The sequence below is a fragment of the Hippichthys cyanospilos genome, chromosome 4, assembly GCF_059441005.1.
Source record: "Hippichthys cyanospilos isolate Australia breed blue-spotted pipefish chromosome 4, RoL_Hcya_1.0, whole genome shotgun sequence".
Classification (NCBI taxonomy): domain Eukaryota; kingdom Metazoa; phylum Chordata; class Actinopteri; order Syngnathiformes; family Syngnathidae; genus Hippichthys; species Hippichthys cyanospilos.
This window is the reverse complement of record NC_142372.1, coordinates 26,959,363-26,983,257: the sequence shown is the minus strand read 5'-3', so window position 1 is coordinate 26,983,257 and position 23,895 is coordinate 26,959,363. Positions and strand designations below refer to the sequence as shown.

Below are 23,895 nucleotides of genomic sequence, written 5' to 3'. Positions count from 1 at the left end.
CAAAATTTGCACATTTGTCGGGCCCGGTGAAAAATTTGATATTTTTGTGTTTACCAAAACAATGCAAAAAAAATGGCTCTGCAGCGCCACCTAAGGTCGAAAAAGTGCACCTAGTCCCGGCCCGTTTGACCTAGAGCTACGTAAATTTTTAGGCATATGTAGGACCTAGAGAGCTACAAAAAAGTCAGCGTGAGCCATGTGCTCAGATGTACAGAAAAAGAGTTATGAATTTTTGAATGTGCATTTTTGGCCCATTTTTGCACGTTTGCAGGTCCCAAACTGCTCCTTGTTTCTCCTAAACGCTTTACTCAATCGCCTTCAAATTTGCTGTGGTCCATATTCACTCATAGGGGCACAAGTGGGCAAAATTTGGTGCAGATCCATTGACATATATGATAGGGGTGTGGCTTCAAATTATGTGTTCAATTTTTCCTTCGCCAAGAGTGACATAAACCTTAATAACTTTGATGTACTAGCTTAAAAAAATCTAAAACTTTATAGACACATGGAAACTTATGTCTTTAACACCTTTGAAAAAAGTTTTTTTCAATACCTACTAGCGCCGCCTAGTGGTTGCTTAAAATGTCATTTTTTACACTTTCATGTATTGTGCTCAGTCTGTTTGAGTAAAACAAGTGAAAATTGGTCAGAATATCATTAAGACATGGAATATTAAGATTTTAAAATTTTATGACTTTTCGATAATGGGCGTAGTCTGCACGCCACCTCAAAGTCAGATGACTCGCCAAAACGAAAAAAGTGGCTGTAATTGGCCCCAAAAGCCCTTTGAAGTAATATCGCTGAAATTAAGTGTGACAAGCCTCTAGACAGCCCTGCTGACCTCCACAAAATTTTACGAAATTTCGATAATGGGCGTGGCCTTTACGTCCATTTTCTTTCCGAAAATTTAACGGACCAGTAAAAGCTGCTGTAATTTGACCCAGATGATCTGATCTTCTCACAATTTCACACATTGGATGAAAATCTATTCCTGAAGACATCGACAAACATATATTCCAGTTTAAAGCTAGCGCCACCTAGTGGCTGCAAAAAATGTCATTAGTCGAAAGATTACAGTCAATCCTGTTTGGTTTGACCTACAGCTATGAAACTTTGTAGGCAAATGAAGGACTGCAAGACCTACAAAAAAGTCAATAGAAGTGATGTGCTAGGATGTACAGAAAAATTGTTATGATTTTTTTTAATGTGCAGTTTTGTCCCATTCTTAGACATTAGCTGGTCTCAAACTAGTGCCTTTTTCTCTTAAACGATTCACCCCATTACCTTCAACTTTGGCATGAATCATTATCCAACTGAGGGGCACACATAGTCCAAATATGCAAAAACGTGCAAAAATGGGCCAAAAATGCAATTCAAAAATTCATAACTCTTTTTCTGTACATCTGAGCACATGGCTCATGCTGACTTTTTTGTAGGTCTCTAGGTCCTACATATGCCTAAAAATTTTCGTAGCTCTAGGTCAAACGAGCCGGGACCAGGTGCACTTTTTCGACCTTAGGTGGCGCTGCAGAGCCATTTTTTTTGGCATTTTTTTGGGAAACACAAAAATCTCAAATTTTTCACCGGGCCCGACAAATGTGCAAATTTTGGTGACTTTTCGTGCATGTTTAGGCCCTCAAAAATGGAAAAGCGCTACACAGTAAATAATAATAATAATCCGGAGAAAAACAAGAGGGCTCTCGCAGCGGTAGCTGCTCGGGCCCTAATAATAATCCGTAGAAAAACAAGAGGGCTCTCGCAGCGGTAGCTGCTCGGGCCCTAATAATAATAATAATAATCCGGAGAAAAACAAGAGGGCTCTCGCAGCGGTAGCTGCTCGGGCCCTAATAATCTGGAGAAAAACAAGAGGGCTCTCGCAGCGGTAGCTGCTCGGGCCCTAATAATAATAATCTGGAGAAAAACAAGAGGGCTCTCGCAGCGGTAGCTGCTCGGGCCCTAATAATAATAATAATCCGGAGAAAAACAAGAGGGCTCTCGCAGCGGTAGCTGCTCGGGCCCTAATAACTAGAGCTGCAAGCAGCTATAAAGGGCCCTCGCAGATCTGTGCACGTTGGGGTATGAACAGGTCGGGGTATGAACAAGGACTATGAACGATGAAAAGTTAGTTGTAGATGACTTCAGCGCAGAACTCTTATCAAATTTGTTAAATTTAGAGAAGGTGGGATAATGTGGGTTGAGTTACTGCTTTGTCGTATCAGCCACGCCCATTATCGAAACTGTACCATTTGGTGGAAGGCATTAGGCGTGGCCAATGGCTTTTCAGACATTATTTAAGGGAGATCACTTCAAGGAGCTAAGCAGAGTACATAAAAATGTTAAGGAATTGCTATATATTTTGCTGCCACTAGGTGGCGCTCGTACTATGGTAAAAATAGGCTTGTAGCTGTGTTTCACATTGGACACCCATCCCATACACAAAGTTTTGAAAATATTAGATCATCTAGGTCCAATTACAGCAACTTTTACCGTTTTGGCGAGACATCGGACTTTCAGTCGGACACTGGGGTGACAGGAACACACTTGCAATGTGACTGGTGGATCCACGTATCTCTTTCAGCAACTTTTACAGCCATTGGGGTGGTTAGTTGGATTCTGAACGGTCCGTCCCACTTTGGGCTGGACCAGCACTTTCGTTTGATGACTTTGATCAAGACCAGGTCACCGGGCCTCAATAGCTCCTGTGGGGAGGACAGAGGGGTACTCGGCAGGTCATTTGCATTTACAACATGTTTTTCTTTAAACAATTTGCATAGCCATTCTGTCATCGAGTGTGTCTTCCTTATCTTGCACTGATTGTCCTTCCCACAGCGGAAGATGAAATGGTCTACCATAGACTGCCTCGAACGGTGTTACACCTGTTGCAGTGGGTGTAATTCTCATGTACATCTTCACCAGCTGTAGACACTCTGGCCATGGTTTACCTGTCTCTTCCATTGTTTTTCTCAGTCTTAATTTTACAGTGCTATTGGTCCTCTCAACCAGTCCTGCACTTTGTGGATGGTATGCACAATGGTGTTTTACATCTATGCCTAAATGCTCTGACATTCTATCAATTACCTGATTTACGAAATGAGTGCCATTGTCACTCCAGATAACTCTTGGAATAACATGATCAGGAATGATATTTTTGCAAATAGCTTTTGCCACCGTCAGCGCATCTGGTTGTTTGGTTGGGAATATTTCAACCCATTTTGTAAGCGAGTCTACAATTATCAAACAATATTTGTAGGGGCCGCTTCTGTTTAATTCAATGAAATCCACGTAGAGAATCTCGAAGGGATATGTCCCTTGGGGATGTTTGCCTCTTGCAGGCCTGGTGTTGCCCTGCGAATTGTGTTTGCAACAAATCAAACAGCTTCTACAAAAAAAAAAATTAAGTCGGTAATTAAGCCATTTGTGGGTTGAAATGATTGTTTCATTATCACTACCATCCCCCCTTTGAGACATGGCTCTGCCCATGGCTCAATTTGGCAACTGCATGAAAAAGGCTCCGGGGAAGGCAGGGCTTGCCATCGACATTGTAGAGACCCAGGTCATCTTGTACAGCTCCGTCGTTTGTCCATTGTTGTTCCTCTGTTGGTGGTGCGTGGTGTTGCATGTCGGCCAGGACCTGGAGCGGGATAAGATGTTGATCTTGTTGCCCTTCATTGTTGGGGTCATTATGGGCGACCAGGGTAGTCAAGGTAGAGAGTGCAGCAGTTTTAGCAGCAACGTCAGCCTTGGCGTTGCCTTGGGACACTGTGTCATCGTTGTTCGTGTGTGCCTTGCATTTACACACAGCGACGGCGCTTGGTCAAATGATGGCTTCAAGTAGGTCTCTCAGCAGTTCTGCAAGTCGAACGGGTTTGCCGCTAGAAGTTTGCATTCCTCGTCTTGCCCATTGTGCAGTGAAGACGTGGAGAGTGGAATAGGCGTATTGGCTATCTGTACAGATGGTGACTGTTTTGCTTTTGTACAGCTTGCAAGCTTCCGTTATGGCGACAATCTCTGCTGCTTGGGCTGACCAGTTCCCAGGCAGCTTGCCAGACGCAAGTGTCTTTTCTAGTGTAACGACTGCATATCCGGTGTTATTTTTCCCGTCAGGTGTCTTTGAGGATGAGCCATCAACAAATACAATGTCTCCTTCAGAAAGTGGAACGTCGATCAGGTCTGGGCGTGGCTTACAGCATTTCTCAGTTCTGTCTTCACATTGATGAGGATCTCCATCTACTGGTGTTGGTGGCATTGTGGCTGGGTTGAGTGTGTTGCAGCGGACAACAGTCAGGTGGGGTGGGGATAACAGTGTGGCTGCTTAAACCTAGGTGCCTCGCTGGAGAAAGGAATGACATCTTCGTTTGTGTCAACAAGATGTCGACTGCATGGCTGACCTTCAACGTGAGCGAGTGGAACAAAACTATTTCTGCTGACGCTTGGACTGCCATGGCGGCTGCACACAGAGCTTGGACACATGGTGGCAGTGCTGATGCCACTGGGTCTAGTCTTTTGGAGTAAAAGCCGATGGGTCGTATTTTCTGTCCATGTTCTTGAGCTAACACTGACGTCATGAATCCTTCTTTGCAATCAGCCGTTTGGATGAACGTTTTACTGTAATCAGGAAGGGCATTCACTCCTGAATTCACAATTTGGTCCTTGACATCTGCGAATGCCTTGTCTGCTTCTTCTGTCCAAGTGATGGTCGCCTTCAGTTCCATTTTCTGGGCATAAATTAAGTCTTGGAGCGGTTGAGTCAGCTGGGCATAATTTGGAATCCAGCTTCTGCAGTAATTGGTCAGACCAAGGAAAGCAATCATCTGCCTTTTGGTATTTGGCTTTGGTGCTTCCTGGATTGCCATCTTTCTGTTTGATGTCAATCTCTTTCCACTTCCGGAAATCTTGTGGCCTAGGAAAACAACTTATTTTTGGCAGTACCAGAATTTTGGTAGTGAGGCTTTGTTTCCTGTTTCGGCCAAGTGTTTGAACAATCAGATCGCCTGTTCTTGGTTTTCTTTTTCTGTCGGGCTTGCGATGAGAATGTCGTCCAGATAAATGAGGATTTGTATGGTTTGTGGATAATGGTGGAGATTGACACAGCGTGTGATTTCAGCTGAAAAGATGTTCGGGCTGTCCCAAAATCCTTGCGGCAATCTGGTGTAGGTGTATTTGACTCCATTAAAGATAAATCCAAACCAGCCTCTCGGTGTTGGGTGTAATGGAATAGAGAAAAAGGCATTGCTCAAGTCTATGACTGGAAACACTTTGTTATGGCCTCAACTCGTTTCGCAAAGTGTGTGGGTCGGGTACGCAAGGAGCTCTGGACTTGACAGCCGCATTGACTTGCCTCAAGTCTTGGATCAGTCTCCACGTGGTGGAGTCTGCCTTTTTAACTTGGAAGATTGGTGTGTTGCACTCCGCTGAGTCATGTTCGATCAGAATACCGGCTTTCACCATTCCTTCAATGACTGGTTTGATTCCTTTCCTAGCATCTGGTTTCAATGGGTATTGCCTTACTCTTGGGCGATACGTCGAGTTTGCTTCAATTTGCACTGGGGTCGCTGTGGTCATGAGACCCACATCTGTTTTGGATGTTGCCCATAATTTCACTGGAACTTCAGGAAAGTCTTGCGTTGTGTAGAAGATTCCAGCAGGTTTATTAGGTCATGCAAGATGTTCAGCGGGGGTCATTGTGGTTACCCAATGGAGTTCTTTGACTCAGACCTCTCCATAGGACTCAGCTTCAGCCATGTAAAATCCCTTCCCAGTGGGATTCCATTGGATGCGTCCTGGGAATTGGATGTTGGTGGCCAGTATGTTCATCTCTTCCCAAGACATATCTTGTGTTCTAAAAAGGGATATGTGGTATTTTGATCGCAGGAATACTTCCTCCACTTGTCGTGATACGTTAACTACTGCAAAAGCTTGGCCTTTTTCAGTCGTGATCACTGAAAAGTCGGAAGAACTTCTTGACCCAGTCAGGTGACGCTGGTCCGTGTGTGTCAAACTTCAGGGTGACGCCTCTACTGGCTGGGCAAGCACTGTTTTGTCGGCCCCTGAATCACACAAAACACCCACTGTTATTTTCTCTGGGCCCAATCTTAAATATCTATAAGGCTTTGTAGAATCATGTTGGCTTGGGAAGTCTGGGGCTGACAAGTCAAGAACTTCACAGACAGAGTCTTAATCTTCGTCATCTTCATCTTGGTCATCCTTTTCTGAAGATGAATCTTCCTTGACTTCGCTAGTGTGGACTTCCTCCTGGCGTCATTGTCTGTAATTTGGATTTTGTGGTGGGTCCCTTGGCTGGCCTCGTCCCTGTTGAGGCAGTTTCACACATCAGCACAGTCAGTTGGAGTCCATGGTCTGGGCACCAATATTGTTGGTCTGTTGTCATTGTCTATGCCATATCTCGGATTTGCCACAGCATACATTGGAAATGTTTCAACTGGTGGTGTATTCTCTTTTTTGTTCACTAGAGGGAGCTGTGCCTCCATAGTTGGTTGTTGTTGCCAATGTTGAAGGGTGGGGTAAATGCTGGCAGCAGTAGGTGGACCTCTGGAGTGGGTGTGGTTTTGTGGAGAGAGAGGCGTGAAATTTATTGTTGTGTCGGCAATCGGCTCCCCTCCTGTTACTTGGTGTGGAGGTGGGGTTTTGTCCGCTGGCACCTCACTTCCTCCTTTGGTCTTCACTTGCTGTTGCGCTGTCGGTGGAACACTTCCTGCTAGTTGTCTTTGAGCCATTACAGTTGTTTCTTCTTCTGGCTTTATGCCAAGGGCAGCAACCGTAGCTTCGCCAGCTCTTTGTCTTTCCGTCTTCTTTTTTTCTTTTTCCTTCATATCTTCAAGTCTCCTCACGCTCTGTTCCTCCCACATAGTTAACACTCAACTGATCTTCAAATCGCTCTTTATCTTTGCTTTTTGCCTTCACTCTTTTCTTTCTCAACTTTTCTTTCAACCTAAGTACATTTCCTCTTTCTTTTAAAGTTGGATTAAACTCATACGTCTTCACCCATTCTTCTAAATAACAACAACTTCCTGGTTTACATTTTTGGATGAATTTGACATCCGGATGTTCTTTTGTAATTTTAGTCTCATTTTGTCCCATTTTGGCGATTTTACTTATTTTATATCTCACTCATTTATTATTTTTCAACAATTATTACCTGGTTCATTACTCGACTCACTTTTAATATATTCTATTTATAATGATTAGTTTGTTTTTAAAATTTTATTCCGCGGCTCTGACTCCAGTATACACACGTAGACCCTTTATTGACTGATGCCGGATCAGTAAGTATTGGTTAATCTTTCGCTTTGTAGGTCCCTGACCTACGGAGTCCCTGACTCTGATTAACTTATTGGTTTAATCTTTCGCTTTGTAGGTCCCTGACCTACGGAGTCCCTGACTCCGATTAAACACAATATTTGCTGCTAGATCCCTGATCTAATGAGTCCCTGACTCATTGCGTGACCCCGGGCCACCTATTTAGCAACTGCAAAATAGGCAATATCGGGTCTCGCGTATGTTACAATTACATTACAAATTATATTGAAACTATTACCTTTTTTCACCTTGGTACTCGTCACTGGAGATCCGGCTCGCCGCAGGACCAACCCTAGGTGGCCGATCCTTCAATGGAGGATACTGTTGACAGGCTTTTGGCCGTTGATCCCACGTTGATCCAGATGTCCAGGTCTTTGGTTTCAGCACCAGAGAAATGTTGGGTTTGAAGTGGGCTCGATACCCCACAAATGACCCAAGGAGAGGTGTAAATAACAACACAGGAGTCAGAGATTAAGTTTTACCACTGCAGTGGGGAGAGCTCGAAGGAGCACGTGACCGGGTCAGCGTCGTTGCAAAGTCTCTCTCTCTCTCTCTTTCTGAGCTTTCGGGCTGCAGCCTTTTAACTAAAAACTGTTACTGAGGTGTGGGGGTGTCACATTCCAACCGTCGCACAACATGAGTACTGTGCACCGTGACAGAACTTGCAGATAACTTGCGATTCAGGCCTTGGCCTTAACATTGTTTTTAACACACACACACACACACACACATATGAGATAAGAGGTGCTGTGATTAGAATACATGAAGCAAAGCTGTTGCACTAATGAATCAGCCAGTTTATCTTACAATTTTTTCATCTTGTCACACACACATAATCTTTAGTGGGGTTCAGGAGTAGGTTTTTGAATTCATTTTTCTCCTCAAATTATACATTCCTTTTCTTGTGCAGTACATTTTTTGCATGTTTGTAGGAAGTAAATTTGTGTGATTTGATTTAAATGTTATGAGGTCCTTGTTTTAACTGAAGAAAGAAGGACTTTGTATGGTCCCACTATTCCACAGAACCACTAATTCGGATTGCTTTTTTGTATTATGTACCTTATAATTATTCAATATTACTCTTATAAGTATTTCCCCCCACCTTTACACAGTTAAATGTGGTGACATCAGTGAGCAATATATTAATAGTGCCTTCTTGTCAAGATAATATTTGGATTTCTACATCAAAGCCACAATCACGGCCGTTTTGGTTTTAAATTTAATGATGTCCAAGACATTTTATCATAAGAAATGTGTGTAGGCTACATGGACTCATTCAATTTCAATGTCCTTGATCATAGTATGTGATTGTATATTCATATTTTCCTTAGCTTACCAAGGAACATAATCTTGGTTTTTAATATATTTCGTGACAATTTATTTCAAAAAAACAATTTTGTAGCTTGCATAATTCATTTGTGGTTTATGTAATAAGTTTTTCAACATTTTCACCTGAGTGCATGATTGTAGTATTGTCTGCAAACAAGATACATTTTAGTTTTTCAGACGCCAAAAATATATCATAAATATATGTTACCCGCGGTTAGCTGTTATTGTGTAATGTTGTGAACGATGAAAGCTAAGTGTTTAAACAGATTCAAAGCACAGGTACCTTTGCTTTCTCCAAGAGCTGGTCAATGAAAACATTTGCATGAAGGATCTGGTCCCACGATGGCTGTCCTAATGGCCTGGAGCATTTCCTTTTCGACATTCACAACGTGCAGTTGTTTTTCACCCGGTGTGTGTTTCCGTTTTGGCAACTGTATTTCCGTTGCGGCATTTGCTGCGCGTTTTCTGTTTTGTTGCGTGTTTCTGGTTTGCAGCGTGTTTCTGGTTTGCAGCGCGTTTCCGATTTGCAGCGCGTGTCCGCGTGTCAGCTCATTTCCGTTTTGTTATTTACCGTTGTTTGTGTGTTGTGCCATTTGCAGCGCGTTTGCCCCAGTCGGCCACCGTACTTATCAAAGAAAAAACTTGGAAAACTCTGCCAAGGCCGGATGGGGCTGGTGATGTGATTGACGTCAACGGACGGCTCTGTCACGTGGCAGTTTGTTGACTTCCAGGCGGCTGGCTTCCGACAAGATGGCGGCTCGCTGGAGCAGCGAGAATGTGGTATTGGAGTTTCGAGACGCTCAGGTGCGTCCCTTCGCTTCTTTTGCATCTCCGATATATATATATATATATATATATATATATATATATATATATATATATATATATATATATATATATATATATATATATATATATATATATATATATTGTGCGTGTGTGTGCATTTTTTTTATCGGACGTACCGAACAAAAACAAACTAACATGAAACACTGAATAGCTCAAAAAGTCCATGTTTAATTAGTGGCTAGTGCTTCCAAACGATGAGTCCCAAAGTTAAGAGTGCAACGGAGTTGGTCTATTGGGGCCGGGCTTAAGGTCGTTAGCAGAAGACTGAGTTTCTTTTTAATTCTTTCCCTCAAATCGATGTGTCAACTTCACCTGGTCATGTTCACTTTCTCGGTCAGTTGGTAACTGCGGTCAAGCCACCCCACTCTCGCTAAAAGCATGTCAAATGAGCCGTACCTCTTTTTTATTTACTCGGCATTACGGTAAAATGTCGTCAACGAGAGGCGCTCGTCTCTTTCAAAGTAAAAGATGTCCGCTTTGCCTACATGGACGTGAAAACGGGTTAAAAATTACTTTTAACGGATGTGTCTGTTGTAACGCAACATATCGATATATGAAAAAAACATCAACAATAATTTAAAATCGAAATAAATTAGAGTTTCAAATAATTATTTTTGTTTGATTTTTATTATAAAAACTTTACATTAGACTAATTCTGGAGAAGCCTTACTAAGTACAAGTCTTCCGGAAATGCTGTCTTCTCTCAATCTGATTTTGAAAGTAAATAAAAAAAAAAAGAAAAGATGAAGTTCCCTAAAACATCAAGACTTAACCGCCATGGGACCTGATTTTATTTATTTATTTTCTTTAGAGGTATCGTAATACTAAACAAGTCCTGGAAGAAACTACACAACCCCAGGGGTCCCCCAAATTGGATCCCTTCAGATGTGGCATTTCAAAATTAGTGAACCCTGAAAATGCCTAATTCAACTGTCAATGTGATATAATTGAGATTGTCAAAATGTGATATAATTGATATTGTAATATGGCATTTTCAGGGGTCACTCATTTTAAAATGCCACATCAGATTTTGATGAGACCTGATTGGGGGACCCCTGGGGTGCTCTACTATCCCCCAGATAAGATCTGATGTTACGCTAGATAAAGAATTTTTTTTAATGACTTTTAAAAAATATGCGATAAAATGACAGACAGTACAATGTGTCATTTTCAGGGGTCACTCATTTTGAAGTGCTACATCAGATTTTGATGAGACATGATCTGGGGACCCCTGGGGTGCTCTAGTATCTCCCAGAACAGGAGTGGTGTACTGATAGCTATTTTTTTTAATTATATTTTAAACATTTAATAAATTGACAGTTGAATTAGGCATTTTCAGGGGTCACTCATTTTGAAATGCCACATCTGAAGGGATCCAGTTTGGGGACCTGGGGTTGTGGAGTTTCTTCCAGGACTTGTTTGGTATTACGATACCTAAAGAAAATAAACAAATAAATGAAAAAAATCAGGTCCCATGACAGTGAAGTATTGATGTTTTAGGGAACTTCATCCTTGTTTTTTTTTTTAACTTTTAAAACCAGATTATGAGGGGACAGCATTTCTGAGAGACCTGTACTTAGTCAGGTTTTTCCAGGATTTGTCTAATGTTGTGATTCAATTGGGATCCTTTTTAATAATAAAAATCAAACAAAAATGATAATTTGAAACTCTTTAATTTTTTTCTTCCCAAGATTGAAATTATTGTTGACGTTTTTTTCATAAGTCGATATGTTGCGTTACAACAGACACATTTATTAAAGTCATTTTCAACCCGACGTCCATGTTGGCAAAGTGGAAATCTTTTACTTTGAAAGTGGTGGGGCCTCTTGTTGCCTTACCATAATGCAGGGTAAATAAAATTTTAGTTGCAGCTTATTTGACTTCCTTTTCGCGAGAGTGGGACGGTTTGACCACAGTGTTTGGTAGGGGAATCTTTCAAGCCAGGGCAAGTCCCAATTTATCGACGTCTAGAGTTTTGAAAGCAGGGGTGTCAAACTCTTTTATTATCACGAGCCACTTTATAGTTAAAAGTTTCTCTCAGAGGGCCAGAATGAGTGTGAAGTTAAATACATTTTCATGTTGTTCACACACTTCTGACCCCCCTTGGAAAAAAAAAAAAACTTTTAAAAGTTGAAGACCACCTATTTTAGCCAGAAATTTGAAGTCAAAACAGCACTTGGCAGTCCACGTAAAATGATGTGGCGAGCCGTATGTGGCCCCCGGGCCTTGGGTTTGACACCTGTGCTCTAAGGGATTCACAGGCAACAGACTCACAGAAGAAAGAGTAGACCTTCTTTCGGCCAAGTGACCAAAGCTGGAGTTTGCGGAGCATGTCGTCACCTTGTTTGCCTTTGTGTTGGCAGGCCACCACCATGTCTGTGGACTGTCTGGGCTTGCACGCCGTGCTTTCCGGGTAAGTCGCTTGCCAGGTATGTCGCACGGCACGTTCAGGAGTCCAGGCCCCATCCCCGCCAAATATCTAACACGCTATACATCTAGCTGAGCGTGCTTGCCTATCCAACGTCAAATCACGGCTCATTTTGATGTGCGCCATCCAAGATCAATTGTTCTGCATCACATCAAGTTTTTGACCAGATCGACGTATATGAGCATGTAAATTAAAGATGAGGCTTTGAAAAAGTAAACCTGGAAAGCCTGAGATAAAATTCAAGTTGACAGGGTGCGCCAGCCGGAATCCTCTTCTTGGCTTCTGTGCATGTCTGGTGTTTAACACGTGACTGTAGCGAGCTGCCGCGAGCAGCACACAGCTCTCGTAGAATTATCGCAAGGCTTTTGTACACCAGTCCAGCAGTAAAATCTGGGGGGGAACTGTAATTTTGGAATCGTCATCATTTTAGCCAAATTTCTACTCAGTGTTGCTGAGAATATTTGTCAGCCTCGTCCATGCAACATCACTAACAATTGTTTAGAAGAGTATGGCAAAAGTCCACAGCGGTGGCACTGTCTTTTCTTGTTGTTGTGTTTTTGTCCTCGGCACATAAATCAGGATTGTTCTTGGGTATCAGGCGGCGGTTCCTGTACATGGTCAACCTGGAGTCACCATCAGAGCTGGCCAGGAAGATGTCCCGTCAGAGCAAATGGGACGTGGGCACCGTCCAGTGGAACCCCCACCGCTCCCAGGCCCACGTCTTTGCCGCTTCGGTCCAGCACCTATCTGTGTGTTTGTGTGTTTGTCCGTACATGCGTGTTCATCCTGCCTCTGCACGTGTGTGTGCGTATGTGCTCTCTAGAGCAACCAGCACGTGGACTTGTACTCGTGGAAGGACGGGGGCGGAAGCATCCACACGTCGCTGCAAGGACACACGCGAGTCATCAGGTGCGTGAGCTCATGCACCGCTCCCGCTGGCTCGCGGGTAAATTTGGGCTTTTTTTTTTTTTTCTTTTTTACTTTCTTTGGATTCAATTTTGACTGTGCTTTAGACATTCAAAGAGATCTCTAAAAGTAAAATGTAGTTTGGCAATATGTTTTGTAAAAATCATTTTTGCTTTGATTTTATTTCAAGTTCATTTCAAGTTTTTCTTTGATCCTCTGTGACATCATCTGACGTGCACCAGTGCCTCGTATATCCCGTAACAACACGGGACTACACGTCACCCACTGATGCAATCGAGTCGCCTTGCTATCGTGTCACCCGAGAAAGTGTGGGATGTCACATAATGTCTGGTGGCGTCTTATTTATTGACTTTCGGACTTTTGTTTTTCTTGCGTAACTCGGCCTGGCACAGCGATCTGGACTGGTCGTGCTTCGAAGCAGAGTTCCTGGTCAGTAGCTCGGTGGACACGTACATGTACATCTGGGACGTCAGGTGAGAAGGGAGCGCTAACTTGCCTGGCGTTTGCTCAGATGGCCTTTTTGGGCTCTTCTCTCCGCAGGGACACGCGCAAGCCCGCTGCGGCACTGTCTGCCGTCGGTGAGCGCAGATAGAGGCACCTACACCGTCTGCCTGCTTGATTGGGCCTTGGAGAAGGCTGAGCTAACGAGCCCGTTTGTTTTGGACAGCCGGCGCCTCGCAGGTCAAGTGGAACCGCAAGAACCAAAACGTGCTGGCGTCCAGCCACGACGGAGACGTCCGCATCTGGGATAGACGGGTGATGAAGCGAGAGCAGAGTGGCCGCACTTGAGCACAACTGAGCGGAGTCTGCGCCGGCTTTGCAGAAACCCAACACAGCGTGCGAATACGTGGCAGCGCACCTGTCCAAGATCCACGGTCTGGACTGGCACCCGGAGCATGAGTTCATCCTGGCCACCAGCAGTCAGGACAACTCTGTCCGGGTCAGAGGCCGGCACACGTGCGTGCCACTGCTGGCACCTTGCTGCCGCATTAACATGTGTGTGCGCTTATGTAGTTTTGGGACTACCGGCAGCCCAGGAAGTATCTGAACATCTTGTCGTGTCAGGTCCCCGTGTGGAAGGCTCGATACACGGTCAGGATGCGCCTTGCCACTCTTGTTTGGCTACTTGTGTGCTTGTATAATGTGTGCATGAGACTTGCATGTACATTTCATATCTGCGTATGCTTGTTGTCTGGTGGCTATTGTCTTTCGTGTGCATGTGAGTTGAACATCCACGTTTGACCTGCGTGTGTGTTTCATGTACGGATGTGTAAGCATTTGTGTTCTCATTGCATGCCGTGGTTTTTGTATGCGCGTGTGTTTCAGCCCTTCTCCAACGGGCTGGTGACAGTAATGGTTCCTCAGCTGCGGCGCGAGAACAGTCTCCTGCTGTGGTCCACGCTGGATCTGAACAGCCCGGTGCACGCCTTTGTGGGCCACGACGATGTAGTGCTAGAGTTCCAGTGGAGGCCGCAGAAGGAAGGTGGAGGTCGCAAGCCCTTGTCGTCCCCAATTGAGCCCGACTAGGCGACAAAAGGCCCGCTTTGCTTGCTCGCTTTGGGTTGCTGGAGGAACAAGACTCTCGCAGAAAAACATGAAACCAGTAATGGGAGAAATAAATATGTAACTAAATTAAGGGCATCCTTTATTAGAAGAACTTTTTTTTTAAGTGGGATGGACCTTGGTCAAACGTGGCCTTTTTGAAAGTAAATGGCGTCTTTTGCTGCGCAAAGAATATGGCAGCTGTCAAAGTCAGGGTGTTTTTATTGCTTGGCATTGTTTTAGACTCCCAATGCTCTTGCTTCAGGCCTGAAAGCATTTGTCCTTGTCTGCTCGTCAGGGTATAAGGACTTTCAGCTGGTCACGTGGTCAAGGGATCAGACGCTGAGGATCTGGAGGGTGGACCCACAGCTCCAAAAGGTCAGCCGACCCCACCCTTCTGCGCGATCGCCACTCCTCACGCTCCCCGTTTGCTCGGCAGCTATGCATCAGCGAGCTGACAGAGCAGCCCGCGGACGGGACACCTGGCGCGGCGGAGACGGACAGGGCGGCGCCGGCCGACTGCGAGGGACAGCGCGGCAGAATGGTCCCGGGGCATCATGCGCATAGTGCCGCGCGTACGTGCTTGCTTCCGTGCTGGATGTCTCGTTAGGGGAAGGAAAAAGCGCTGGCCGGCAAATTTCGGACGGGACCGCTGGCAAGGGCATCAAGCAAAGGGTGCCTCAAGCTAAGGGTGCTCCACGCTAGTGCCCCTATTTGAAGACGATTGAAATGTTGACGTACTTTGAACGTTTTGCTCGGCGAGAAGGAAGTCTTCTTCTTTCCCTGTCCGCGGCTCGTCGCTTCTGTCTCAATTGCACCTGCGCTTCGTCCCCAGAACACGACGGTGTCTCCGGTTCAAGTGGGGGACTTGACCCAGCAGCGGTGTCTTCCGGTCTGGCTCAGACGCTCCAGCAAGAATTCTCCCTCGTCAACCTGCAGATCAGGAACGTCAACGTGGAGGTCAGTTGGCTAATGATGCACATCTTTATGTATTTCTTCTTACGTGTTGTCTTTGATGTGGTCGAGATGGACGCAGTCAACTGCAGCTGCGTGGTGTCGGCCCGCTTCGGGGCGCATCAGGTCCGCCTGCTGATGAAGTTCCCGGGACAGTATCCCAACAACAGCGCCCCCACGTTTCAGTTCATTTCTCCGACAAGCATCTCCGCCGTCATGAAGACAAAGATCCACAATGTAGCACACAGTCCTGGCAGCGGCTACGTCTTGGCTGCGCGCCATGTCATGGCTGTGTCCTCACTCTCATCTTTCAGGTCCTGACGGACGTATCCCTGCAGAAGGTTAAAAGGAACCAGAACTGTCTAGAACCTTGCGTTCGAAAATTGGTGTCCTGTCTGGAGTCTGACATGGTGAAAAAGATGCTAATGCTGCTGCCGTGCTGCAGATAAAAAAAAGTATTGACACAAAGAGCAAAAAGGAGCTTCTTCATATCTGCACCACTCACAGGAGGACGATCCGACATTTGGACCTTTCGTGCTGTCCAATCCCGTGGCTCCCGCGCTGCAGGCCTTCCCACGAGTCACCAACACGTACGGGTCCTATCAGGTAAGCCGGTGGCGCTCCTTGCCGCTTGTGAGCACACGCCCCACGCGGTTCCACGTGCCAGTCGATTAGAGAGGAAGGGAAGCCGGAATAAAAGGTCGTCATTTGCAATTTGTCACAGGGGAAAAAGCAAATTTCCCAAAGCGTTGAGCGCCACAAAGGGGGCACCATGGGCAAATTACTTTTGTCTTTTACAGGACGCCAACATTCCCTTCCCACGCACGTCGGGGGCCCGGTTCTGCGGCACTGGCTGCCTGGTCCACTTCACCCGACCCATCAGCATGCATCGCGTGGCCCCGCCCACCGAGCCCACGCCCAGGTAGTCGCCAACCAGGCCGGACTGGACCAGGCACATCTAACGCCAGTGTGCCCGACAGGTCGCTGTCGGCCCTGTCGGCCTACCACAGTGGCGTTTTGACACCCATGAAGATCCGTGGCGAGTCTCAGAACACGCTGAGACTTTACAGTGGCAGTCCCACGCGAGCTGACAAAGACACCGTCTCCATCTCCTCTTTCTACTACAAAGAGCGGGTGAGACGCATGCACGCAACGGAAATGTGCACGAGTGAGCGACCTGTTGAAGCGTGCGCGCCCTCCAGAAATCGCGGCGCTTCAAGAGCAAAAGGGACAGTGCCGACAGTGCTGGGCGCTCCATCAAGTTGGCGGGAAAGGTCATCATCCAGGAGATCTCCTGTCTGCTTCCCGTCCACAAAGTGCTGGGAGAAAGTTACGTGTGAGTGGGCGGAGCCTGAGAGACGCTTCCACTCGCGACTATTTGTTGAGCCACTTCACATCCAGTAAAGATCAGTCTTCGATAAGGCAAGATTCGCATTGCAGTCTCAAGTGGCCCAATTGCCTTTTTTTTGTGGACCCTGTACCACCTGTATCTAATCTTTTAATGGCGGTGTGACCGAGACAGATCAGATTTTTTTCCCCAAACGCGACCTGGCCTTTTTGGTATCTAATCCTAAATGTAATCCGTATCCCACCCATCTTTTGGCATGTGACTTTGGTCCCAACGGCCAGGGCACATTCATTCGACCCAACTGTAGCAAACAAGCAACAGGTGTCACATTTCGGTGGCAGCTTGGAAAAGCCAAAAGTACAATAGCCGACCAAGCGGTCAAGCAAGTCAAATGGTGGATTTTCTCTCTTTTGTCTCTCGCTCAGAACGAAACGTTGCTGTTAATGATTCGTAAAAGGCCTCCTTAATCTCTACCTGCAAAATAAGTGATTGCCAGTATTCAGGCTCCGGTACGAGCAAGGCCAGCTACTCCGTGGGACCACTTTGGTAAATACTGACATTAAGCGTGTGAGGTCACGGCATCCTCAATGCAACACTTTGGGGCCCTTCAATGGGCACATGCAAGTCGCATTTATTCAGAAATGTGAACGACCTGACAAATAAAATTTAATCGAGCATTTAGCCTTGCTGATCAAAGACTTTGGGCCCCTCCCTCAACGGAGTCATTGACAACTGCCTCTCCAAAAAAAAAGCCTTGCGACTGCAAGGTTTTGTTGTCTCCCTGAGACATTTTTGCCCTGACATGAGAGCAGAGCGCCTTGGCTTGGGAGGCGGCCAGGGTCCAAGTGAGCCGCATCCGGCTGACTCTTGCTGGCTTCGTCCCCCGGCCGTGTTGGCATGGACCGAGGGAGTGGTGGACTCACGTCCCTTTAGCCAGATCAAACCAGCTTGATAGAGATGCTGATGCGGGATTGGGAAACGGACCGCTTGGGGCCTCTGACATGCACTGCCTTCTCAGCCTCAACACCTGCGACACCGAGGACATGTGCCAGAAGAACGGCGCCGCCGCGATGGCCGCCGGACGACTAGACGTAGCCAAGGTATGTGGGCTCGCACCAACCGGCGGCGAGTTGGGCCTAAATCCACATGCCCGCCTCCAGGTGTGGGCCCTCGCCTCGGCGGCCACCAGTCCAGACCTGAGCCCCAACTCGGACCCGGACGCTGACGCCCCCTGGGCCAGTCATCCCTTTGGACGCCGACTGCTGGAGACGCTGTAAGCGCCGGCCGCGGCCTCACCCAAGTTTCTCTGCTGTTTCCCAACCCCGTCTCTCCCCCAGCTTGGAGCACTACAGCCACATGAGCGACGTGCAGATGCTTGCCATGCTGTGCAGTGTCTTCACCGACTCGGACATCCAGCCCGACCCCGCGCGCGCTACACCGCAGTTCCGCCGTGCACGCTACGTGAGTATAAATGCGCTTGCTTCTTTTGACATGTGAGAGGATGCCTTCTTTGTATAACTTGCTGATGTGGAGGACCTTCACACATACTGACCGATACTTTTGAACACAAATATGTTCAAATGTATTTGCGAGGAGTCGGCCGGAATGTATTGTGACTGCGTTTGCTGTTCAAAGAGTGGCAGCTTCACACATACATAGGTACATAGGCACAACGGTAATGTCGTTAACAGTAACATGATACCTTTTAGCAGCTAGCTATCAGGCAAGTCAAATGTTGGTCCATGTGCTGCGTTGTCCATATATCCCACGTTGGCCAGCGCGGTTACCTTTTCGTGGGCTTCGTTGGAGGCGTTCGGACGTTGGCCAGTACCGTAGGGCAGTGTTTTTCAACCACTGTGTGCCGCCAGATATTGTCAGGTGTGCCGTGGGAAATTATCTAATCTGTGTGCTTGTGTGGTCTAGCGCCTGGCAGCGTCCTCATGTAGTACTCTTCCATACCGTGCACAGCAAGCTCGCTCCACTCCCCTCCCCTCTCCTCGCGCGATTTAAAAAAAAAAAGTGGACAAAAACTACAACAGCGACAGAAAGCCCTGTCCATACGTTTGTGATTTGGTTTTTAAAGTAGCCAGTAAGGTAGCCCCCACCCCCCCACCCCCTCCCCCACTGGGAACCACTGCCATAGGGTATTTCCATCACATCAAAAGTGAGGCTTGCCTTCCTAGACGTCATCCGGGGCTTATGAGGGGGTCATGGCAGGGTCACAGACACGGCGCGGCGACGCCAGGAGGGCGCTGACGCCAAGCTCTCTGTTCAGACGGGCTCGAGCAAGCCTCAGGAGCAAATGGAGCAGGCCAACAGAGGCGCACGTGACGAGTCACCCGAGGATGCCCGCCACAGCAGCCGGCGGGAACGAGAGCGCGAGCAGCACGACATGAACAAAAGGTGAGGCCGGAGGCGATACCGTGGCTTGGGCTTGGCCATGACGCCCCCCTCCCTCGCTGCCGCCCGCAGTCTTTTGGACCCGACCAACACACCGCAGTTTGACGACTTCAAGAAATGCTACGCGGAGATTCTGTATCGCTGGAACCTACGGGACAAGAGGGCCGACGTGCTCAAGTTCACTCACTGTCCACCTGAGCCGCACCAGGGCGTGGGTAAGGCCCCCCCGCCGCCACTGCGCGCCCCCCACCCCCGACTACCCCAGTGAAGGCGTGCGTTTGTGTGGCGCTTCTCAGAGCTGTGCGTCCTATGCTGCCACTGCGGCAGTCCCAGTCGCAGCACGCAGTGTGCCGCCTGCAAGCGCCTGAGCTTCCAGTGTGTGGTGTGTCACGTGGCTGTGCGTGGCTCCTCCCACTTCTGCCTCAGCTGCGGCCACGGCGGCCACACTGCCCATATGATGGACTGGTTCCGGAAGCGCGACCAGTGCCCAGCTGGTTGTGGGTGCCGCTGTCTGCAGCGTAGCAACTTTTGACGTTGCGGTGTACAATGACGTCAGAGGTGAGGGCGGCCGCGAACATGAGCGCCACGCTTCCAATCGTGACGGAAAAGGCCTGGACGTTTGCAATAAAGCTGCATTTATGCACTGTGTGAACCGGGAAACGTCGATGAGTGGGAAAGGAAAGGAACGGGAAGTCAGTCACAGCAACTTCACAGTGTTGTTTTTTTTTTTTTTTTTTACTCATTCAGAAGTGTTTAGCTTTCGGCGCTGTTTGAAATCAATAAAAATGTTTGGCACGGTATCATTGTTTTTTGTTCATCTTTCAACAGTGATTTAATTGTTGCACTTTATAAGAGCATTTGCTAAAAATAAATTAAATATAACCGTAGTTCTAGTTATCCTTCTATTACAGGATGGTGGCACTCCACCAGAGCTTGCAATGTCTTAAAGCTACGGACAGTGGTGACTGCAGCGCATAATGAAAAAACGGTCTAAATTTCTGTCCCTTTGAAAAAGTGACATTTTCAGAACTGTTTCAGCATATTTAGCCCCCAGTTCAAGAAAGTACGTTTGACGAGTTCTGGTCAAACTTATTGAAATTACAATTTATTTTTGATTGATTCCATTACATTTACAGTATATGCCCAAAAATAAATAGTCATATTTCCATTATTTTGCACAGAACTTTCTTTGAGTCGCAGATACATTTTGTGTAGCCGCATTTTTGGGGTCTCAAAACGTGAAAAATAATTTGCTTTGACATTTAAAACATTTAAAAAAGGTTCATGGCGGATTATTGTTGCTAATTTGTATTGCTAAAAAAAAAGTTGCATTTGTGGGGCACACTAGGACCATGTCTCTCACCCAGTAGGCATGTTGCGGCTTTGTATTTGCTGTTTTGGAATTCATTGTATCAGTTTTGTATGGAAGCCCATTCCCGCCAGTAAAAAAAAAAAAAAAAAAAAAAGCGAAATAATGAGATCAAAATAATGAGATAAAAAGTCAAAATAATGAGATACTTGCACACAACAGTCAAAGTAGCAGCTCTTTGGTGTGAGTTCTCCTTTTCAGTTTTACACAGAAATGGATTGTGAGTACATTAAGGACTACTTTACAATAGATGAAATCCATCATTTGCTTCCTGATTCACATGGGATTGTACTAAGCAAACGTACTCTTGAAAGGATTTTACACAAAAAGAAGCTCTGGCGTTGAAAGAATAAAACTGATGTGGCTGAGGTGGCAACATTCATTAAACAGCAACTGGAAACATCTGGTCAGTGTCATGGATACCGATGGATGCACCAAAAATGTTGGTTACATGGAATTGTGACTGACAGAGAAATGGTTCGAATCTTGCTACCGGGTTTGGACGGTGAAGGTGTTGATCTGAGGTCAAGAAACAGACTGCGAAGGCGTGTTTACCACAGCTGTGGTCCAAATTATGTCTGGCACATTGATGGCTACGACAAGCTTAAGCCATTTGGGATTGCAATCAGTGGATGTATTGATGGATTTTCCAGAAAGATGATATTATGGCTTGAAGCTTACAAAACAAACACTGACCCAAAGATGATCACTGGCTATTTTATGGATGCTGTGATCACTGCTGGTGGGTGCCCTGCAAGACTCAGACTTGATATAGGAACAGAAAATCGCCATATGGCTGAAATGCAGCGTTTTTTGCATTTTTCTGAGAACCACGCTGAAACAGACAGTGTAACCTTTGGTCCAAGCACTGGAAACCAAGGCATCGAACGATGGTGGCTGATCTTGCGAAGTGAGTGTGTCCAGTTTTGGATGCACCTATTTGACAAACTGAGAAAAGATGGCTACTTCTCAGACAACTTCTTGGATAAGTCCTTGATCCAGTTTTTCTTTCTTCAAACAATACAGGTAATTGATACATTTTCAGATAAAGCTATTGCTATGCTGTGCAGAGAATGAATGATGCATATATGATTGTGTCTGGTTGGCTAAAACAATATGTGGTTTGATGTGTTCTGAATATCTGTGTGCTCTCTATTAGCTCTGTATCAAATAAGCATCATTTAAAGTCCCTCTCCACTCAAAAATATGTTTTTCTCCATGTTTCTTCAGCTGTATCTTTGAGCTTCACTGTGCAGAATGATGTACACCGTTTAACACTGGAAGGCAGCTTTCACAATCATCAGCTGAAATTAGAAAGTTTCTCTGTGTTCACTGAAAATCAGATTTTAAAGGGTGGTCCTATGAGCATGATTTATGAACAAATTGTTTGGAAGCTAACACAATTCAACTTACACATTTGAGATGTGGGAATTGGAAGCCTCTGTGGCACATACACGGAGAATGAACTTTACAGTGAAGTAGGAGACATCTTGTGTCCAGCAGTTAAATGTTTTAAATGATAAATATTTGCATAGTTGTTGGTATCTGGAATCTTAATTAGGGAGATTTTTTTTTTCTGGCACACTTTATTGTTCAAAGTACAGCATTTTTAGAATGGTCTAGAAGGGATCTTTAAGAATTGCCCTGAGTAATAAATGGCATGACATCATGATGTACATTAAAGGCCCATTGTCTGTAACACGACATGAAGAAAAGTCTTACAAATTAAACAAACCCTGGGTCAGGACTACTCGAGCAATAATCACCAATGCCCAATATTGTTGTGCACGCTGACTGATTATTATTTGCCTTCTAGAATGAACTTAATGAAGACTAACACCGGCTGGAGCACAAAGCGGGGTGCTGCCATGGAAGGAGATAGGGGGAGAGTCAACCAGCTGAATAACTTTTTCAACAGGTTTGACCACCCCCACTCGTTCCCACCCCGGAGTACTGCGGCTTCCCTCCTAGCTCACCCTCCCCCCCTAGACACCAGCACAGAGGAGGACATCTCCCCCCCACCCAAGATCACTGCAGCCCAGGTGTGTGGAGAGCTGAGGAGGCTGCGACCCAACAAGGCAGCAGGTCCAGATGGAGTATCCCCGCGACTGCTGAAGGCTTGTGCGTTGGAGCTGGGAGACCCTCTACAGCGCATCTTCAACCTGAGCCTGCAACGGGGGAGGGTCCCCCAGCTGTGGAAGACATCCTGCATTATCCCAGTCCCAAAGAAACCACGACCGGAGGAGCTCAACGACTTCAGGCCGGTCGCCCTGACATCACACGTGATGAAGACCATGGAGCGGTTGCTGCTACACCACCTGAGGCCACAGGTCCGCCATGCCACTGACCCCCTGCAGTTTGCCTACCAGGAGAAGGTAGGAGTGGAGGACGCTATAATCTATATGCTACACCGATCCCTCTCTCACCTGGACAGTGGCAGTGGTGCAGTGAGGATTACTTTTTTGGACTTCTCCAGCGCCTTCAACACCATACAACCTCTGCTGCTCAGTGGTAAACTGACAGAGATGGGAGTAGGCTCACACCTTGTGGCATGGATTACGGACTACCTGACAGGCAGACCCCAGTACGTGAGACTGGGGGGCTGTACGTCCGACACTGTTGTCAGCAGCACAGGAGCGCCACAGGGGACCGTGCTGTCTCCTGTCCTGTTCACCCTGTATACGTCAGACTTCCAGTACAACTCTGAGTCCTGCCACGTGCAGAAGTTTGCAGATGACACTGCTATCGTGGGATGTATCAGGAGTGGGCAGGAGGGGGAGTACAGGAAACTGATCCAGGACTTTGTCTCATGGAGCGACGCTAACCATCTGCACCTGAACACCACCAAGACCAGGGAGATGGTGGTGGACTTCAGGAGGCCTAAACCCCATCCGGAACCAGTAACCATCAAAGGAGAATGTGTAGAGTTTGTCCAGACCTACAAATACCTGGGTGTGCAGCTGGACAATAAACTGGATTGGACTACCAACACAGAAGCTCTGTGCAGGAAAGGACAGAGCCGACTGTACTTCCTCAGAAGGCTGGCGTCCTTCAACATCTGCAAAAAGCTCCTGCAGATGTTCTACCAGACTGTTGTGGCGAGCGCCCTCCTCTACGCAGTAGTGTGCTGGGGAGACAGCACCAAGAAGAAGGACGCCTCGCGTCTGGATAAACTGGTGAGGAAGGCGGGCTTGGTTGTGGGCACAGAGCTGGACAGTCTGACAACTGTGGCTGAGCGACGAGCGCTAAACAAGCTGCTATCAATCATGGACAATCCAACACATCCACTACACAGCATCATCCACAGACAGAGGAGCTGCTTCAGTGACAGATTGCTGTCACTGTCCTGCTCCACGGACAGGCTGAGGAGATCATTCCTCCCCCATGCCATGAGGCTCTTCAACTCCACCCGGGGCAGTAAAAGCTCACATT

General features: G+C 46.6%; 2 protein-coding genes across 3 annotated transcripts in view; one reads left to right on the top strand and one right to left on the bottom strand.

Moving 5' to 3' along the window:
* Positions 1-9,239, bottom strand: part of nob1 (NIN1 (RPN12) binding protein 1 homolog) — a 72,158-nt gene extending 62,919 nt beyond the window's left edge. The window contains exon 1 of one of the 2 annotated variants that reach the window (XM_088413793.1): positions 8,930-9,239. In XM_088413793.1, coding sequence (XP_088269919.1) covers positions 8,930-9,028 — 99 coding nt within the window. In that variant the 5' untranslated portion in view covers positions 9,029-9,239. The remainder of the gene's footprint in view (positions 1-8,929) is intronic. The other variant, XM_088413791.1, reaches the window with a different exon arrangement.
* A 50-nt stretch (positions 9,240-9,289) lies between these two features.
* On the top strand, positions 9,290-19,894 carry wdr59 (WD repeat domain 59). Its single transcript, XM_088413789.1, has 25 exons — positions 9,290-9,450; positions 11,859-11,908; positions 12,522-12,657; positions 12,747-12,832; positions 13,243-13,323; positions 13,391-13,428; positions 13,518-13,606; positions 13,674-13,790; positions 13,865-13,942; positions 14,177-14,333; positions 14,691-14,770; positions 14,832-14,967; positions 15,228-15,352; positions 15,419-15,583; positions 15,661-15,756; positions 15,854-15,952; positions 16,147-16,268; positions 16,327-16,480; positions 16,549-16,682; positions 17,713-17,794; positions 17,855-17,967; positions 18,032-18,155; positions 18,970-19,097; positions 19,167-19,309; positions 19,391-19,894. Exons 1-25 carry the CDS (start codon positions 9,397-9,399, stop codon positions 19,624-19,626), a joined length of 2,823 nt encoding a protein of 940 aa, XP_088269915.1. The 5' UTR covers positions 9,290-9,396; the 3' UTR covers positions 19,627-19,894.
* Positions 19,895-23,895: the final 4,001 nt, after the last annotated feature.

Coding starts and splice junctions, on each gene's coding strand:
- wdr59 (XM_088413789.1), top strand. CDS start 9,397: ATGGCGGCTCGCTGGAGCAGCGAGAATGTGGTATTGGAGTTTCGAGAC. Junction 13,943..14,176: donor TGTGGAAGGCTCGATACACG/GTCAGGATGCGC, acceptor CGTGTGTTTCAG/CCCTTCTCCAACGGGCTGGT. Junction 19,310..19,390: donor TGAGCCGCACCAGGGCGTGG/GTAAGGCCCCCC, acceptor GGCGCTTCTCAG/AGCTGTGCGTCCTATGCTGC.